General features: G+C 28.2%; 1 protein-coding gene across 1 annotated transcript; it reads left to right on the forward strand.

The window, feature by feature from the left end:
- Window positions 1–276: 276 nt before the first annotated feature.
- Window positions 277–19,445, forward strand: LOC112597689 (pro-resilin-like). The gene is made up of 3 exons (XM_025343852.1): window positions 277–382; window positions 15,361–17,537; window positions 19,151–19,445. Exons 1-3 carry the CDS (start codon window positions 359–361, stop codon window positions 19,380–19,382), a joined length of 2,433 nt encoding a protein of 810 aa, XP_025199637.1. The 5' UTR covers window positions 277–358; the 3' UTR covers window positions 19,383–19,445.
- The last annotated feature ends 2,706 nt before the right edge of the window (window positions 19,446–22,151 follow it).

The raw sequence follows: 22,151 nt of genomic DNA on the forward strand, positions 1-22,151 counted from the left end.
AACGGCCAAGACGAAGAAATGACGACCGTCGAGGCCACCATGCCACCTGAACCGTTACGGTAATGCCCGCTCGTCGTCGTCTTAGTTCTATAAGTCTTGGTAGTATAATATATAATATATATATATATATATATATATATATGTATATATATATACATGTACGTTCTCTATTAGTGTTTTATTCACACACACACACACACACACACACGAATTAATTGCGAGTATTAGCATTGCCTCAAAGTCTGTGCTTGTACATCGCAGAAACAGTACGTCGCCGGCGATCGCTCGTTCACCATATTGTATAATAATATAGTTGTCCGTCCGGATATATTTTTCGTGCATCTTTGTCGTCATCATCATGTACGTCAAGCGGCTGCGAAATGTAAGTGTTATTATAATTGTAATATGTATTTGATATCTACGTAACGTTATTATATGGTTAATTTGTATTATTGGTCGTACAATACAAATAACGAGAGGGAATCTTACGATGAAAACCTGTCATCAGGGGTCGTCAACATGTTATATACTTGAATAAATAGTGGTCGATCGGTTGATACTAAAATATTTTAATGTAGTTCACTTGTTGAAAAAGGTTGGTTACTTCTGCTGTAGATGGTCCAATCGTTATTTGTAATGGGCTATCCTATCTCGGGGCTTAGGATCTAAGGTTTTCTGAATAAGTTTACTAAAGAGGATTTTTTTAAGTCTTACTTAAATTTGGAAATCAGGAATTGAAAATTTCTAAATCTGGATTAGAGTGTTTTTTTTAAAAATATTTTTTGATAAGAATTCTTTTTGTTTTGAAAAATAAAAATATTTGCCTACTTTGCTAGTGGATTCGACTTTAGGGCGCCTTCTCATTAACTGAGAAATTGCATTCCCTGTATTATACCTCTTCATAAAACTATCTTTATAATATTTTGATCTACACCGTTTAATACGTTAACTTTAGAACTTGTTAATTTAAAATACTATTATTATTATTATTATAAAGAATATTTACAATCTATGCTACAAACCATAATAAGTAAATTAGAAAATTAAAAGAATACACAACATAGATAAACACGAGAAGGGAAGCCATCCAATAATAGAACCCAGGATATTTTAAGATATTTATATTTTTTTTTTTTATTGTTTTCTATTTGAAAAAATATTAATGAACTGATTTTTTGCTAAATTGTTTTATTAAAAATTTAATTTTATTATTCTAAAAAAATATTATTATCTACAAATTATGTAGACTATTTAGCATTCTTTTATACTAATATAATATTCCAACTAATACTTGATCATCATTAAATATCGAGGAATGAGAGATGAGGTCTTTTATGTCCAGTACTGATTAATTACCTAACCTTAACCTAACTGATCAATCTTTTTGTTTGGTTGCAGAAGATATCGTTTTCATACATTATAATTTATAATAGTTTAAGTAAAGACAAAACTATATCTACACATTAATAGAAATCATTATTACGTGTAATTTATTTAACGCGAATAATATTCTACCCTTATAACAACAACGGGGGTTTTTTTTTTTACAAAAACATTATAAGTGATAAAAATTAAATGTATACATTATTTAATTAAATATTTAAACAGAACTCGATAGATAGTTATATAGATCATGCATAACAGCGGTACCGATTAATATACTATCTACATGTATACAATCGACTGAATCTTTCACGATTTTTCTTAAAACTGGATATGAAATTTTTTATTATATTATTATAGTAGGGTTGCCAGATTTTTAAATCACAAAACCGGGACATCATATTGAATAACCTTTTTTTTTTAGTCTTAAGTTTGGTGACCGGCCGGGACCCGGGATATGCTGTTAAAACCGGGATAAATGGCAAGACAGTATTAAAGTTTTTGAAATGTTTATTCTAAATTGTGTTTTAAAATGTCTGATTAGATATGTGATAGTAAGTAGTAGAAATTAAGATAGGAATTAGAATGCATAATATATTAAATTTAATTATATAATAGTATTTGCATACATATGGGGGTGCTAAATATGTACATACGAAAATAGTCATTGACATTTACGTCATCCGAAATGAATACCAAAGTCCTGTAGTTTTGTATACAATATACAAGTTATTATAAGTTGTAGTTGGATTTGAAGTTTCTTTTAGTCAAACTTATAATGTGCTTTGTATTTGTTTTGTTCTTACGATGGAACTTGAAAAGACGTTACGAGTAATTTAGATTCCAACCTATTGAATGACATTTAGAATAATATATTATACTAAATTGTATTATGTAATAAAATTGAGTACTTAGATATAGTATAAACGAAGGCATTAACGGTGATCGGTTACTAAATATTTTCATCACGCAAATAATATTATATAATGTAATCTATCAAACATTCAAGCCTATTTTTTCTTCAATATAGTAATGAATTTGTACAAATTTTGATTTTTGTTATTTTATAGGTATACATAAGAATCATACATATTATCATTTTTATATTAACATTTAAAGGGTGATAAAAACTTGATTTTTCGAACAATAACCAAACCTTGTCATTGTAAATTGTTAAACAGATGATTTTTTTGAAAATTGTGTATTAAAATATTAAAATTTGGACGAGTAAATAGTTTCTAAGTCATTTTAATGTGTAAACAGTGATCATAATTGGTGAAGCATCTCTTATACGAAATGAAATGAAAATAATGAATGATAAAATAATGCGGTACTACGATGTCAAGACGTCAAATATCCAAATTACTCATTAAGTATTATTTTCTTATTATTTTTGTATGATAACGTTTTCTTCGGAAAACGGCAAATACAAGAACAGCCATACATAATAATTACCAAATTCTGTTACTTCACTTTGATTTGTTTAGCGTTTCCGATCATAATTTTATTTATTTTTTAAATGATATGTATTAATATTAATTTACACATTATTTTGATTTGATTTTATAACCGTTGCTTTGACAATGGGTTGAGAAGACCAAATATCTTAGTAGAAATATTTAATATTATTTGATGTTGATACATTATGTATAATTTATGCATTTTATAATAGAAAACTGCGATTTTACTCAAATTAAGTTGTTTTGTGTACACGTTTACAATTTATCCTCTACTCATATTAGATCAAGTAAAATTTTTCACAAATTTAGTTTTAGATTGGATTTTTAAATTAAATTTTTAGTTATAACTTAAAAAAATTCTAACTTTCTCAAATTTTTATTTATTCAATTTATACACATTTTAAAATGCTAATAATATTATCAATGTTAATATTAATTATCAATCACATTAGTATTCTAATTATCATGACCATCATTATATTTAAACTTATTATTATAGACTAGTACACAAAGTTAAATAATTATGAATTCAGAAACTATCTACTCGTCCGATTTCGATTGATATACTTTAACATTAAAAAAAAACCAACTTCTTATAAATGTACAGAAAAAAAGTGCAGATTTTCATTGAAAATAGAAAAATGCGTAGCTTAGAAATTAGGATACACCCTAAATGGTATACAAAATAAAATATTTGAAAAAAACAGGAATAAAAGTCCAAACATTTAAAATTTGTATAAATGTAATATTAAAGGAAAAAATCTGTAAGATTTTATCAAAATAAATAAAGTATCTTGGAGATAATTTAAATTTGTCTTCATAATCTCTATAATTCTATTGCATAGTTATTTTTGATTATTTACATTAAACAATTAAAGTGGTGTGTAGGTATCTGTATTGTGTAGTTACGTAGATTCGATTGTGACCTTTCAGTTCAGTATGCCAGATAAGATTGTGATGAAAATAGATTTATCAAGTCGTTTTTGTACACCATATTTTAAATTCTGAGTATGCCAATAGGATGTATTGGTTTAAAAATAAATGATTTTTTTTTTCGTGTCTTAAGTTACTTGAAAAATTATTTAATCTTTGATTTAAAAAATGATTATAGGTAAAAATTGGATCTATTTCCCAACCACACTTTTAAATTTATTTTATTTTAATCAACGAACATCCACTTGATTAGTAGAAAATATCAAATCAAAGAGTTGGGACACTCGATTTTCAGATAGATTTTATCTACAATAATATGATGTAACACTTTTATGCTAATTGAATAGTTATAAATTATAATATTTCTTTTTAAAAATATTAACTGCGAATTCTTAAAAAATTAACTATTTAAATAACATACACATTACAAAAACAAACGTTTTATTATTTTTGCATGCCAATTCCATCAGTTAACCTCTAAAATTATAAAATATAAACGCAACAATTTATATTATTTATAGGTATGCAACGCAAATTTCAGACACAGTATGTTCGCATAAAATAACCATAGCAAAAACAATAACCAAGAATGTTAGCAGTTTGAATTCAAATTATTTGTTCTTATTATTAACTCCGTTGTTCCGAAATTTTTTAACATCATAATATGCAATAGAACCATGCATTATAATAAATTCAAATTAGCGTCTATATAGACACCGTGTTGAGCAATCAGTATGATATAAAGCATCTTTAATTATTTAATATTTTCATGAGAGGAAAAACTACATTTACAAAATATAACTTGAAAATAACTCCAGTATTTTAACAATAACAATATATTGATATTTGATACATTACAATCAATAATTAATTTTTAAAAGAAATAAATATAGTGTATATATACTACAATAATAATTAGTCATTAGTCAGTTTTTAAGACATATAAACAGTGATTTTATTACAGAATATATAAATATATTGATAACCCTAGAATAATTAATAATTTACAGGTAGAAAATTTATAATTATTTATTAACCGTTAACTACCCATTCTATGACCCAGCTTTATCAACTTCAACTTTTACACATTTATATATTACTATAGTTATCTCTGTACACTCTGTTGCCGTACAAAATGTACATCCATGTTAGATTTGGTTGCCTAATGCTAACATTTATCGTAACGCATATAGATAAATAGTATTTTTGGTTTTCTGATTTAGTATATATGTGGATGATATTTCTGTCATATAAATTTTACATAGCTGTCCCACTCAATGTTACTTTTTTTTACCATTTAACAGTGCCATTTTTTTTTAAAATTATTTTTCCTTTCTACCTTTTTTTTTTTTTTTTTGATTACTTCATTACTCAAGTTCTCTTTTCATTCGGGACTAAAAACCATTAACTAATAAAGTTTCAATAGTGTGAACCAAAAACAAAAAAAAAAGTTTTGCACTTTTAAACTACATCAACTATTCACTAAACTACTAATTTATAATAATAACTTATAATTGAGAACACAGATGAAAAATATCTTTATATACGTATTTGATGATTATTTAAAAAATAAATAACTCGAATTTTCATTTACTTATAGGTAGAATCAGAAATAGGCGAAAACTTACTCCGCGATGTACTCTTTATTTTAAAAAAATCAAAATAATCGGATGAGAAGTTTCATATAATATGCGTGATAAAGATTTCCATTTTCACATTTATATATGCATGTAGGAATACTGTAAAATAATCGACCTGTGTCCCATACCTACTTTCAGAGTCTTTATATAAATACATTATTATGACTTACCATTTTTGTATACTATTCAATTATTTTATCGTGTCTATGAATTATATGAGGCTATGAGAATAAATAATTATTACTATTGCAACAAATTAATAAAATTACGACTAACTTTAAAAACTGCAACAATGTCGCTGGATGTTTTGTTGAACTATTGACAACGTTGTGATTTATAATTTATATTCGTTTCAATAACTAATGCTTTGATATTTGAACAATATATTATATAAGTCATAATACCTCTCCAAGTGCTTTAAGGTAAAATCATAAACATAATTTTGTCATTGCTGATGAATAAAATCATAAATATAAATCATATAAATAAAAAAAATGCAAGTGTCCAGCTCGCAGATTGCGATTTGCACTAGGTCACGTCAATAATCCATAAATGAGACAAAACCCAAGTCCGTTACGATTTACGAACTACTTCAAGGGCGAGAGCATTGTCTTTTTGTACATTTTCTAAAAAAGATGAACAAATAGTAAGGAAATTGCTCAACAATTAGAGACGAAACAATAGGGTGAAATATTCGGACAGTAATCTTTGAACCGTATCGGGTCATTGTCGCGTATACGGACGATATTATTATAATACACTATGCACGTGGCGTGTGTATTATATACGAGTATTAATATGTTACAAACCTTGTGATGGTTAACTATAACGACATAGGTAATATTATATTATTACTATAATCATGATTACCGAGTCCATTACCACGGTTTATAGTCTATCATTACAAATTTATTTCGCCAAACAGAATATTGCAATAATATCAGAGGTATCTGGCAAACTCAGTATTAATCGCAATTATGTTAATACTTAATACTATTACATTATGAACTGAAATTATGACAATAATAATGCTAATAATAATCGATCGTGAGATCTGCACCCAAGTAACATTGATTCGCACATAAATTGGCCACTGAACAGAGTAATCCGCTGTCTTTGCTTTCGCGAAATGTTTGTTGAATCTCGTCATTGACAGCGATGAACTACAATTTAATTTTTAAGATATTTTATTAGCACAATTATAATTTGTAGCATTGCAACTAGGTACCGCATTGTTTCGTTATCAAATAGGAGCTAGGTGAATTAGGTCCGCGATAATTTGGGTTCGTTTTGAAAGCGGTAAGTTGAGTCCCGGGTATAAAATGGTAGTAGGTAAGTTGGGTCCCGGCTATAAATCATTGGCGCAATTAGGTCTAAAATATTAAAAACTTAAAACTTTAATATTTCATATTTATATAATTTACTTTTGAATAATTGTTACAATAATACGTCATATTGCATACAGTGTGGTACACCGCCTGGAAACCAATTAATTCTACGCATGATGTTAATGTGTATAGACAGGTATATTGTAAAATTTGATGTACCTACTATATTACTTAGCGTATTAACATTTTTTCCGGGACACAATTTTTTAATTATTTATACCATATATTGTAAAATTTGACGTACTATATATGCTATTACTTAGCGTATTGACATATTTTCTCGGTACACAATTTTTTTTATCATTTATAACATATATTATTTATTGAGAAAATAATATTATAAAAACCACATACATTTTAATTTATATATTTTTTTTTCCGGGACTCAACTTACCTACAACCTTTTTATTCCCGGGACCCAATCTACCGAGATAAAGTCATTTGGGACCAAATTTACCAATTCCGATCAAATATATTTAATGGCGGCAGCGTTAAGACATTATTTCAATTAAATGGTTGTTCGAGATATTTATAAACTAATCATAAAGTACAATTTTTAACTCGATTTTTATACAATAGTATACTCGTATTATAATAAATACGTTATAAGGCAAAGGCAATATTTTGAGTTTGTGTTTGTACCTATAAGTCACGATAAGTTACGATTTAACAGCTATTTTCTTTATACGAATATATTAAGTTTTGCACTGTGGATTTAATGAATTTGGGAAAATCCGACGAAAATGTGTAACTATAACTCTTCGTTATATTCAAATTGTACTTAGATAATAATTTTATATATATTATCAATTGGTTTTGAAAACGTATTAAAAAATAAAGTAACAAGCAATTTAGTAATTTTACAACAAAAAAGTAACTTAAATTACATATAAACTACTTTTAATAAAAAATAAATTATTACAATAATTTGTAATTTAAATTACACCCTAAAACTGGTGATATAGGTCTAAACATTTAGTTCATTTGGTCTACGAATTAAAACGCGGATGCGAATAATAATTATGTGCCACTATAAATAAAATTATGAATAATATCTATAAGAATAATTAGTTATTTTTCATATAATAGGTATTTTATTCATTAACAATGTATATGTTACGGGTAATGTTAAAATTTGGATAATGTCGACATTAGCCATGCGTTTTGGTTAATGTGTAATTTTTCGTTTATATTAATGAAATATTAACATCATCCGGATAATGTTAACATTACTCAGTCAACAGTGGATAATGTTAAAAGTGAAAACTGAATTCTATTTCTTTAACCAAGTGGGGCCAAGTGTAATCTACACGTATAATAAATTTTATATTTTATCGATTACACATTTATATCCGTCTATCTGTAGATTATTTGAATTACGAGTTTAAAGCTAATCGTAGGTATACCTGCTATAATATAGTGCAGCAGTGCTTTATCTTACCGATAAAGTGAACAATATATATGTGTGAGAATCTCTTTACCGGATGTCGACAGAGGACGAGCAGACCCGAGAAATGTTATATTTGCAGTTGTGTCTATTGAGGATGGACAATATTGTAAACTTAGCAATAAATATGGTACTTTGCCACAATTATACACCAGAAATTAGTTTAGTGTTTGTCCGTTGGCTTTAATACTGCATGATGAGGTGGTACATGTAGAAAAATCATTGAGGGAAATTGCGAGTCAAATGTCAGATGGTGGTGGTCAAGGAAATAAAAGGTGTTCATGTAAGGGGAAATGTGACACCAATCGATGTAAATGTAAAGCATCTAGCATTTTGTGCAATTCAAAATGTTACGGAAGCATGCCGTGCAATAATAAAGGATAACACATTATGTATCATTAGTAGGTTACGCTGTTAAAAATTAAAATTATATTAAACTCATATAATTAATATTATGTATTTTATGGTTGTTGTCTTAAATATAATTAATATTGTTAATAATTTAAATTATTGCATCTCATGTATGATAAATTTTTATGGTTGTTAAGATATTATCCAAAAGTTCTTGGCTATTGTAATATTACCCGGTTAATGTTAACATTAGCCAATATTCATGGCGGCTTATGATGACAGTTGGCTAATGTCTCATTAGCCAGATAATGTCGACATTATCCAAATGTTAACATTACCCATAACATATATATTGTTGTATTTATGTAATATTATGTTCATAATATTGTAGACGGAAAAAAATAAACATCTTTTTGTAAACGCCGAACATTTTCTAAAAATGTATGATTATATTATATTATTATTATTTATTAGATATCGCATAACAGTTAAAAAAAATATATAAATGTTTGAGCAATGTAGTGTATGGATGAAAATTAAAAATATTCATTACTAATACTGTTTAACAATAAATATTTTTCTGCAATACAAATATACAATGTTGCAATCCAAGGCACGGATATAGCTTTCTCCAGAACCAGATCTACAACCTTACACAAATCGGCTACTCGATTACCTTAATATGGATACCCAGTCACAATCAAATTCCGGGAAACGAAAGGGCTGATGAAATAGCACGCCAAGCAATAACCTCCTCTAATGCCATTAGACTTAATTACTTTACCCTGCACGACGCCAAATCCATATCCAGAACAATATTAAACAACGGGCATGGAATCAAGGTACCTCAAAATTAAACCAAATTAAAAACATCATCCACACATGGCCCTCTCCACCAGGCTTCTCAAGGAAAATGGAAACCACAATTAATAGAATTCGTATAGGACACACATCGATAACACACCAGTATCTGATGAAGAAGGAAGACCCACCACTATGTATCAGCTGCGGTGTTCCCCTCTCAATAAAACACATTTTCACGGAATGCCTTTCGTACGAGACGGAGAGACAAGAAACGGGCGTCTCAAACATCCTATCGGAAGCTTTACACCCGGACAATATAGAAAACGTTATAAAATTTATTTGTAAATCTAACATAATTAATAATATTTAATATTTATATGTAACATGTTAACTCTTTGTTGCCAATGGCCATAGTTGCCGAGGTTTTATTTTCAATAAAAAAAAAAAAAAAAGAATAAATGAAAATTTACTAGAAAGTATTTTTTATAACATACATATAGTATGTATAATATCAAATACTATTTACTAAATCTTAAATATTAAATTTATTTCAAAATTAAAATGTGTATTTAATACATTAAATATTAAAATCGACTGATTCTAATTTTAACTATACTTTGAACGCATAATCCAACATAAATGTTGAAAACAGATAGAGTTTTTAACTATACCTATCCTAGTTGAGTTTTGAATTAAAAATTGCTATACCTACAAGTTGGGTCCGATTTATTTTAGATACTACACTAGTTGGGTCCTTATTCCTTTAGTACATATTGTGTAAATATTGTAAATACTGTAAGTATCAAAACTATAGCTAATATTGTCACCTCATTACCACAGATTAAATTTAAGTTTTATTTACAGTTTTATTTAATCTGTGTCATTACTATAACTCAAATGTACCCTATAAACACACTTCAACACCTGAAACATTTGTAATGACTGTAACTATAATGGCCATAGTTTCCGATTTATTTTCAAGATCAATAAAAAAAAAAAGCTATGTTGTATTAATTATCATTAATAAAAAAATTTCTCATCTATTATTTTTTATATTTAACTCGTTTAATTTTATGTGAACCTTGCTAAAACTTTGTGGAATGTTTAGTTGCATTTTTTTCTCGCATGATGAATATTTTTTTAATAAATGTACAATCGTAACGTGTCAATTCAATGTATTTATATCATCGCCGAGATTTTTAAGAACTTTTTTTAAGTATCGATTTGTGTACATTTTTTATTTTTATTTTTAAAATTATTGTAAAAATAGTTCAAATATTTGAAAAATTACAATATTTTAAATAAAAGATAATAAATTAACTAGAAATATTTTCAAAAATATGTCACAATTAAATATCAATGCCTTGGATATGTTATAAAGAATTCAAATATGTTTTTAAAATTAAAAATGGAGTATTTTTGTGAAAGTTCTATTTAAATTAGCAAATTAAAATTATTTCCAAGTTTCTGGTGAAAAAAAAATGATAAATTTGCGGTTGTATAGTATGCAATCATTGCTACTACTGCGGCAGTGTTCAAACTCATACTTATACTCCCATACGCACATATAAATAAAAAGGTACCGCATAGGATGTTTATTACGGTTTACAAATATCTAAATTTTCGACAGTAAAATAAAAATATTACTGAATATTTATTTTTAATTTTAAAATTCGTATTCTTAGTACTGCATTTAACATCAAATGAAACCACATATTGTAAAATGGCCAAACTTTAGCTGGAAAACATATAACGGATTTAAGCATTTTTTTTTCGATTAAATTAATGATTTTCGAGATAAAATTGTTATATTTTAAGTTAGTATAAGCGTATAATAAATAAGACGTACTTTTCATTAAATCACGTTGCAGCTAAATATAATTTATTTTGTATGAACCTATGAAATGTAAATATTTTGTAATTTATAAATAGTGTTACGGGTGTATTGTAGGCTATTGGACGATTCAATTGATGTGACATTTAATAGTCTTCAACTACAGTTTACCATTACCACGACTATACTCAGTTCGTCAAGAGACCGGACCACTTTGCGTATCTGACTGACGGAAATATGGACTCTTCGTCAAAAATCCCCTATCCGCCAACTAAAACTATTTTATATACAAAAATAGTTCAAATAAACAGCTCTGTGATGCGGAATATGGTCGAATATAACATAATATCACAGATCACAATCACTACAATAAAACGTGACACGATAACTTGCCATCACTTTTAAGTTTAAAGCAATAGGTTATAATTAGGCGGGCCATAACCGTTAAGTGTTGTAGGGAGAAACGACGAGTTTTCGTTCATCGTGCTGCAGGTGCAGTCTCTCGACGAATTAGAATAATAGGAGTGTACCCAGAGTAATCAATACTATTTTTTAATAATGAACTTTGAAATATTTTGAAATAGGTTAATCATATTTTAAAATGAGTAGGAAGTTTAAATCAAAATCCAGAAAACTTCTATTGCAAAGAAAAAAACACAAAGGAAATGTAAACGTTTATACTAAAAATTCAAACCAATCGACAGAATCAGATAGTTGATTTAGAATATACTTTGTGAGTGGTTTTATACATAATTTTATACGTAATTAAAATTACGAAAACGAACTGTTAGAAAATAAAAAAGGTAAGATACTAAATATTACTATACTACTACATTTTGGAAAATATTTGATATTGTTCTAACAAATTATCTTATAAAATATGCAAATATTATTGGACCGTTAAAATTATTTTTGAAGTTAAACTTCTTTACGCAGGGTAGTGAGGAAAAAAAAAAGCGAACGGGCGGCCGTACGAACGCAAACGCGTACATGTCGTTGTGCGCAGCCGCGGATTGTCGTAGCTGTATTTTGTAAACGGCTATGGGTTGTGTCATTAAGCGACAGTATTTTTAGTTGGGTTATTAAACAAAGAATACTCAACAATAATATTAATGAGATAAATATTTAGATAAAAACGGAATGATCGTCCGAGATGATTTCATACGGTCGTCGGGGCGGCGGTGCGAAGCGTATCAGTACGTCATATACATAATATCACATAATAATAATAATATTACGTATTATAAATTATTATGTTGGACGGTGACAGCTGATGCGGTTTCGACGACGACGACGACGATGATAATAATAATACCATACACGTGCAGTTGCGACTTGCGATTAAAGGTCCAGGTCGTGTGGCGAGCCGGTTTTTCGATTATTGGGTGGGTTGAAGTGGTGGTGGCGGCGGCGGCCCGCGTTCCCGTGGTGGCTAAGTTGTACACGTATCCAGACAGTGTGCTTTTAGCCATTGTTATTAATATAATAATATTGTTATTAAGTAATAAGTAGTTCCTAATTCCTATTTTAAATTTTAATGGTTACTTCGATTTTTACGCGATATATCGATAATGTTCAGTCGCAAATGTACGTTTCCTATTTTAGTTATCATATGCCAATCATAACTACTATACCAATTGAGCAAAATGATAATCAATCATTAGAATAAAAAAAATATAAAAAATATAATTTACATTGTTTCTTTACTTTCTTTATTATCCTCATTACCCCATTCTATCCATGCCTTACTTTCTTTTTCACTCACTCAGTGAGTACCGCTCAAAAGAAGTTTAACTTCCCGCGCGCGTACTGGTAACACACACACGAGTTTTTTAAATTTTATTAAAATTCAGTTAAATTACGTATTACATTTTATATGTTTAACTATAAAAATGTATTACTAGAAACTATTACATTCGGTAGTTTGGAATTCGGACATATTAATGTTTTAAATTTGAAAGGAATGATGAGTCTATTGATCTATTGCTGTGTTTTTTTTTTTTTTTTTTCGTGGATATAGGTACCTATATTATAAATGATAAGTTGTCTATAAAATGATGAAATTTTCAAAAAATGAAGGTGATTTTGAAAATTAGGTAAATTGAATTTAGTTTGTACTTCAGAGAAATCTATAAAAATATTTAAATATAATTTGGAAAACAGACAAAAATTTTTTAAAAAAAACTTAAAGAAGCAAATCAAATTTTTGACCAAATTGATTTCGTTTTATTGGTATAATTAAAAAAAAAAAAATAATAATAACCGTAGATACTTGAATTTTTTCATAAAATGTTTATATTATAATATTTTAACCTAACTTTTGCTAACAATTAAAAATAATATAATTTTGTTTTTATATTTTTATAATATGATTAATTGTTATTTAAAAATACTTATTTAATTGTAAGAAGATTTTAAAAATTATTTTTTTTTTTTAAAGATAAAAACCTAATGGTTTCTACTGATTTTTTTTTTTGTAAATACAATTTTCGAAAAAAATTAAATAAACGTATAGAATGTACCGAATAAAAAAAATAATAATAATAAATAAATAAATAAATAAATAAAATATAAATTAACAGAGCGAAAGTTTATAAAATTTAAATATTATGTTCGTTATAAACTTATAACCTTTAAATAATGTAATAATTTTTTTTTTTTTAAATGCAAAAAAAAAAATATACAATTTTACAATAATAAATAAAAATACATATAAGGTTTAAGTTTGCAACTACACTTAAAACATAAAGCTTGTTGGGGGGTAGGGGTATATATATTTGAGTTAGCACAACATAAAACAGTTAAAATAATGAGAATATGAGATATAGTGATAATGCATGAGTATGAGGGTCATAGCAAATTCGTTTCTTCTTAGGTTCTTCTGCCTTCTCGCATCTTAATAAACTCAATAAATTACAAACTTCTTGCCCAAGATCCATCATTGGTGCTGTAAAATCTACCCTCTCTCCTACTATTGAGGTCGGAACTTCATGCTAACCGTTTCATATTAAAGCTAGATGGCTTGCCGGTAAATTCTTACTTAAAAAATATTATCTAAATAAAGAATCCTATATTTTCAATATCTTCCTCGAAATTTATTACTCCTGGCACTATGTTCAAAAGATTTTCTCAATTCTTGCCTTGACAGCACATTCTCTCAAAGATACGCGTAATTATATTATCAATACAAACAAGCTTCCACTTTATGAAGTTAATTTCCTATATTTATTACTTTTCACTAATACTCACATATACAAAGATTTCTTTAATCATTCGTGCAATTTTTTAATATCTTCACCACCTAATTATGTCAATAATATTTTTCTCTTTATTTATATTTCTTAACGAGAGCGGGTATGGATATTCAATTTTTATGTGTCCCAGGACATACTGGTATCGCAGGTAATGAATTCGTTGTCAAATTAGTAAAAGCCTCGGCATCTATCAGGTGCCCTCCGAGCTCCAAAATTCCATGGTCTGACTTTATCCCTAACCTTAGGATTTGCACAACCAACCTATGGCTTAAATATTGAGAATCATTCTCTCCTCACTTTGCTACTTTGCTATTCTTTGCTTATTTGTTAATAATTCATGTATTATATTACCCATGTTTTAATCTTGTTTGTTAACATTTTTTAATTTTTGAAACTAATTTTAATAACAAAGTTTAAATAAAAAAAAATAAAAAATATTATCATATTAACATATTATTATGAATATTATACATTATTAAATAAAACTACTTATAAATCGACGTGATCAATTCCTCATCAGAGTTATAAAGTGGTCTACACTTACAAACGTAGTTTAAAGTATGCTTACTAGTATTTAACGTATTTTTAAATTATATGTATCTGAAATTACTTTTATATTAAGTAGCCAGTAGGTATCTACTTATATTGTTATGTATAATTTTTGGAAGTATCTCAATTTTTGGAATACTTATTAGTCTCTAACTAATGCAATTATTGTAATTTTATTTAAATATTATATTTTCTAATACGCGATAATGTACAGTACATACTAATTTCTGTTTTGCTAAATATTGAACATTAAAAACCGTTGTAATGAGTTGAGGTAAATATGTAAATAATCGTTAAACAATAATGATATTTTTCAGAGCTCCTGTTATGTGGTTAATTGTATGTTGTTGCTGCAATTTATTTACAAGACGACTGGGGCAGGATGTTCTATGGATCATGGCAGTGGGATGAATTATCCAACGACCACTGCAAGTGGAACATGGACAACTCGCGGCGGGATATCTTCTTACGGCTGGGACAGCAGACAACCTATAGATCCTTGTAGCCGTTGTACAAATGTTCCTCCGCCATTGCCTGGATCTCAGTACACAACACAATCCCATGACAATGGGATGTATAGTGTTAACGACCGTATTAGTGTCAGTGGTTACATGTCAGACAATCGGGTTTCTGTAAGCGGTTACATGGCGAATAATCATGGTAGTGCGAGTACGCATGGTTCGGATAATAGATATTCCGGTTATGGTTCCGATAACCGAGGTAATGGTTATGGAAATGACAATCGTGACCATCCGAATAGTCGACCCAATGGTTATGATTCAATCGGTTATGTTACTAGCAACGGTTATATGTCAAATTCAAATTACGCTGGTAATAGTCACGTTACTGATAATCATGTCCAAATTTACAACACTCATAACGTAGACAATAAAATAAAAAATCCCAATTACCGTGGTAATGGTTACGACAATTTAAGCCCAGAATGGGAACGAAGACACAACAATAAAAAACTTAGTGTTATTAGTGGCAGCAATAGTTATGGAAGTGGTATTGGTAGTGGTGGTAGCTATGGAGGTGTTATAGGAGGGGGTAATGGCTATGGAGACAGTATCAGCGTAGGTGGTAGTTATGAACATGGTACTAGTGGTTCAGGAATCGGCGGTATTGGATATTATCAAGGAATGTCGTATCCTGTTCCTAATATTCCCGACAGTCATAAAACACATGTGCAGAGCAATTACCATAAGCCGTCCAACGATCGGTGGGGTATCAAAGGAGCACATCCAGTGAAAGTAGAATCAGGATATTGGCAGAGCCAACCACCTAAAGATATTGGCTGGGATGAGGCAAGCAAAAAGATGGGAGTGATAGCAGGATGGATTGGTGGCCCGAAAAAATATGAGTCAAGCAAACCTTCAATAGCATACGGTTCGCATCAGGAAAATGACAAAGATGACAACGATTACTACAACAAAGGAACCAGTTACGAAAACAATTCGGACCGAAAGAAACCTTATATGGGTTGGGGAGGTTCTGGATCGTACGAGGTGATAAAAATGAACAACGGGTACAAATATATTGACAGAAATAGTAACAGTGATTATGGAATTTCTTACGGAAACGGTTATAAGTACGGGGGGCAAAGTTACAATAACAAACCAAGTCAAGATTACGGATTAAAACCAATGAACGTCGATCATGGTAGACCATACGACCAAAGTAGGCCTTACAGCTATGGTACTTTGCACGGATATGATAAACCAATAAATGATTACGGAAAACTCACACTCAACTACGGTAATACTAATGGACAAGGCTATGGTACTCCAACTACTCATGATTATGGTTCTAGTCCACATATTGATTTACAGAGTACATCACGTCCAATTGGATTTGTAGTTACATCTCCCAGACCTCCTGTGTGGGATTCTCAGAAACCTGGATACCAAATGATCGCTTCTCGGCCTACTCAACATTGGGGTGAAAATTCATTTGATGAACAATTCAATAGTGTAGTTGGTGGTTCAATGGGTTATGACAGACCTGGTGTAAATGGTCTAGCAAGACCGGCCGATTATGGTATTTCAAGACCAGATAGTTACGGAACTCAGAGACCAGTTGATTATGGATCTTCGAAACCAAGCAGTTATGGAACTCAGGGACCAGAAGGTAATGGTTCTCCGAGACCAGAAAATTATGGATCTTCTCGTCCGGGTGAATATGGAAATTCTCGTCCAGATGTGTATGGATCTTCTAGACCCAGCAGTGAAAGAGAAACATCAGACTATGGATCTTTCAGGCCGTACGTGGGGTCCATGAACAATATGGTATCAGATTACGGTTCTCAAAAACAGGAGTTTGATAAATTCAGTGGTTATTCAGATAACGATGGTGGTAGACCTCAAAGACCGGGATACAATAACGAAAGACCGTTTATGGACAGAAACGAAATTTATGGTTCACAACAGCAGACGAGTTCGGGATATGGAAAAGGTTACGCATCGAATTGGGACTATTATTCTAATTCCATGAGGTAATAATTAATATATACTAATCTTTAGGATTTTTATAGTTAGATATGCGTGTAGCAACATATTGAGTACATAACATACCTACTCTGAGACTGTCGGCTACCTTACAGATATAGCTCACAAGATGGGTGTAGATATTTAGTACTTATAGCTTATAGCATTATCGTGTGTCACCGTAAAATAAACACTTGATATTATGGTGTATCATAATCCATATGAACACTAAGTTGCAATTATTGCATTGCTCAGAACATGTGTCGTGTTTGATTTTATCGATATTTTTTCAATTCCAGTTTTTGTTATTGTAAATACGTGATAAACATGATAGTTACGAATAGATATCAGAAACGATTACCTATTATTATTCAAATATATACTATTTTCCCTTGACTCAATTTTGGTATGTGTATACACTTTGCAAGGTTTTTATTATTTTAAAAACTATAATAATATACTTTTTCACTATTATTATTGTTTTTTTTTTTTTTTTTTTTTTTTTTATCGAATACGAGATTCTTTTCGCGTAACATAAACAATAAAAGTTGAACAACCAACCAACGTCGGTCGGCAACCCGAAAGGTCAACTTGTAACACGTGTGTATCATCGGCCCAGCGGACCGTTAAATTTATGCTAGACAACAGGAATATTGTTATTATTATTATAATCGGGATGGTAGGTATATATTAATTTGAAATCAGAACCTTGAAATTATTATGAATTATTTGGATGAGTTGTTTTTTTTTTTGAAACATTCGTAATGCAAACGCTTGATATAATTTTGAAGGAATTATAAAACGATAACGGATGGTTTTGAAACTGTATCTGATCTGTAAGTTATGAAATTTCTGAATTGGTTTATGAAATGTTATAAATAGATAATGTAAAAATTGTTACCCGCGATTTTATCTCTATTAAAAGCAATTTACAGTTTTAAATTATCTATTGTAATCTCATAATGCGTAATTTAAAACATTGATTTACCCAATACTATATTGGAACTTTTATTATCAAACGTATTGTATTCGTCTGTTTATAATTTATTCCAATGTAAATTTTGTTTTCCATTAACCATATTCCACATTTTATTTTATTTTATTAGTGGTATACTTATTCAGAATTTAAATATTATTCAATTTTTGCGTTTATCGTTATTCAGAATTAAAATGTTTAATTTATAATTATTAAATAATTGGAAATTAATTATTTCATTTAATGATATACTATATTATAAAGTTTTGCGTAATGTCTTATTTGATGATATATCATACTCGTATATTTTGTAAATCGTTGTGTTTTATTTTGTGTTGTTTAATTATTTATGTTTATCGTTTTCTGTTATAATAACGTTAACAAATTTCAATCATTTTTTGTCAAATATTACGTTATTATAACGCTTGCAAGTTCTGCTTTTAATAAAATCTTAGTGATAACTAATACTCGGATTTCGAGTTTTAGCTGCTGAAATTAATAATTGAGATGTAGCCATAATTTTAACGTTAGCATATCATCATTATTTTTTTTTTACATTTACCTACGTATTTAACTTTATAAAAGTCTTTAACACGGTACTTACTGTGCACAATTTTGATCTAAAGTGTTTTGTTCGCTTTGTAGGGGACAGTTCAACAATGGATGGAACGACCAGCAGCAGGGCTACTTACAAAGGAGACCGGATGGCGATGTGTTGCAATCCGGATCGAGTTTCAGACCCTCCGAGTCCACTCCTCTACATTACAACGGGCATAGTGGGATCGGCGCATCAACCGACAATGGTTTCCTATACAGGAGTCCGTCGACGATTATTGGTTCGTCTACCACTCCTATGCCAACCACTAATAATTCATAAAAGTTTTCATATAAATCATAATTTAATTAATATGATTTTTAATCATTTAATTTTTTATTGATATTTAAGCCGTGTAATACAATAATACCTTCTTAGCGCTAATGGGATGAATAATATAATTATAACTAGTTATATTATTTTAATATAGATTAAAAAAAAATGTTTGCAACATATTTTTTTAAATTTTCTAATGTGGCGCAATACCATAATATGTGGTTAGTGACAATTAATTATTATATACGTACCTAATGTAAACAAATCGACAATTATTTAAACAATTATTTTAAACTAATTATACGTACTTACTACCTAGGTATAAACTATAAACATAATAATATATATATACTAGATGATTTAAAATAAATATCACAGCTATTTATCATAAAATATACAAAATAGAATAAAATATAAATAAAACGAAAGTTATTTTGTTAAGAAAAATCTAAAAAAACTTGAAAATTTTTAAAATCTTTTAAAGAAAGTTTAGAATCAATTTTTGAAATTTTGTGATTAAAATACATTATTTAAAGCAATTTAAAAATGTTATGAGCGTATAATAAAGTAGAATAAAGGTACTTAGCAAAATATTAGCTCACATATCTGCTCATCTAAAATTCTAAACTTTAAATAATTATGACTAATTAACTACCTACTAGTTAAAAATTTGATTTTCGAATTACATATTCCGAATAATATTCAGCTTTAGAATGTAAAATTATAAGTATATGTTATTAAAAAGAGTAAAAATTTAAATAATAATGATTAAAAATCGTAAATAATATTATATCTTTTTAAAAAATATTGTTTTGTAACAACTCAAATAGTAATGTAAAAACAAAAATATTGAAAAAAATGATACATATACCTAATATTTATATTATTTATAAAATAACTGTTAACATAAATTTTGAATTATCTGGTATATATAAATGGGTTATTAAAATTAAATATAGGTTCATTAAAGTCTAAAGATTTATCCTTGCCATAAGATCGGTTTATGTTTATACTTAATATTATCTTAAGAGTTGGTATTAATGATTCTCATTTATAATTTGTAGAAGTAATATGTATTGTACTATGTTTAAGTAATAATTACATCAGTGTTTCTTAAATTGTGTTCCGCGGAAAGCTGTGGCTTCATGAAGATCACTTCAAGGTGCTTAATTAATTTTTTTCAAAATTTCCAAGAAAATTATTTTAAAATATTTAACTAAAGATTAGTGGTGATTAGAGGGGTAAAAAAATATTTGTATATTACATAATAATATGTATGGTGTAGTCTGTAGTATAGATTCTATATTCTATAGTATAGGTAATCAATATATGAAATAATTTCAAGTTTTATCGAAATTAACCCTAAAAAAAAGCAAAAAAGCTAAAAAAAAAATAAGAGCTCCACGATAAAAGTAGACATCAAAAAGGGATAAAAATTTTTTAAAAAAAGGAGAATTATATTAAATACAATATTATGTTTATGATTGTAAGTATATAATATTATTATAAGCCATATTGAATATTTTAAAATGCTGTTTTGATATTGAAAATAAAATCTAATAAAAGTATAAAATAAATTACTTTAGACTGGTTTCATTACAAAACAGCTATTAAGTGAAAGATAATGATATTTTTAGAATCTGAACGGAGTGATGAATGTATTGATTTTACAATGATGTGTGATTTTTTTTTTGTGTCTGTGTACAGCATAAGTAGTCGAAATAATGCTTCAATTTCAAACTTTGGGGGTGGTTTCCGATGGCAAAGTGAATATCCTTCATGCATTATAGAGGTAAAAAGTAAACATTTAACAACAGTTTTCAAAAATTTTAAGTGTGTTTGAATTTTAAATTTTTACGAAATAGCGTAATAACGATAACAATTTATCTTCAAACGATTTTAAATATTTGTTAATATTCAAAAAGTATAAGTCGTAGATACTTGAAAGTTTTACCAGTTATTTAGATTGGTATTTTCTTTACATGATTTAATTTTCAAAATATTTTGACTTTTTTTGAGCTATTTATAGACAACTGAAATTTTTTTTTTTAAGTGTCTATAAAATATTTTTGGCCCAATTAAAATACTTTAAAATTTAATACAAAGTTTCTCATAAGTTATTCTTATAATGATCAAAAAATTTTAAGATACATAGGCACAATTTTTTTTATTAGTATTTTAAGTTCAAATATTGACAAAAATTCGTCAAGACCATGAATATTTGCAAACTATTTTGTAGGTATAATTCATAAAAATTAATAATTAATTGATAACCATGACTTTTTCAAATGCGTCCTAATTGAAAAATAAAATATTTGTTTCAAAATAGAATGTATGACAATATTTAAATATAATATATCCTAGACTAACAAATCATCTCCGTTCAGAATCGTTTTTCGTATACAATGATACTTATCATTGCATTCAAATTTAACCTACCCTAGTCCGAGGTTCACCCCACCCCCTAATGTACAGCAGAGCGGTACCCACTTGCCCGCTTTTTATTTTCGAAGTCATAGTAAATTTAAAAAGTTAAATGAAATACTACTTCTAATATTTTATTCTTTAGATTTTAGAATGATAACTTTAAAAAAATAAAATAATTTTAAATCATCTATATTTACTGAAATGAGTACGATCAATCATATATTATCTATCAAATATCTTCTTAATAATACTAAACATTTGTCGTTAGTGAATAAATTTTCTTTGCTTTAAGTAAAAATTAAATTAAATATAAAAATTAATAATATATTTATATATTTATTTAGGTAT

The sequence above is a fragment of the Melanaphis sacchari genome, unplaced genomic scaffold (genome assembly GCF_002803265.2).
Source record: "Melanaphis sacchari strain LSU unplaced genomic scaffold, SCAv2.0 Contig43_pilon_pilon, whole genome shotgun sequence".
Lineage (NCBI taxonomy): Eukaryota > Metazoa > Arthropoda > Insecta > Hemiptera > Aphididae > Melanaphis > Melanaphis sacchari.

What these genes read in the sequence shown, in the direction of transcription:
- LOC112597689 (XM_025343852.1), top strand. Translation starts at nt 359, where the DNA reads ATGTACGTCAAGCGGCTGCGAAAT. An exon ending in ACGTCAAGCGGCTGCGAAAT is followed by an intron (nt 383 to 15,360) that starts GTAAGTGTTATT and finishes GATATTTTTCAG; the next exon opens with AGCTCCTGTTATGTGGTTAA. An exon ending in TATTATTCTAATTCCATGAG is followed by an intron (nt 17,538 to 19,150) that starts GTAATAATTAAT and finishes TTCGCTTTGTAG; the next exon opens with GGGACAGTTCAACAATGGAT.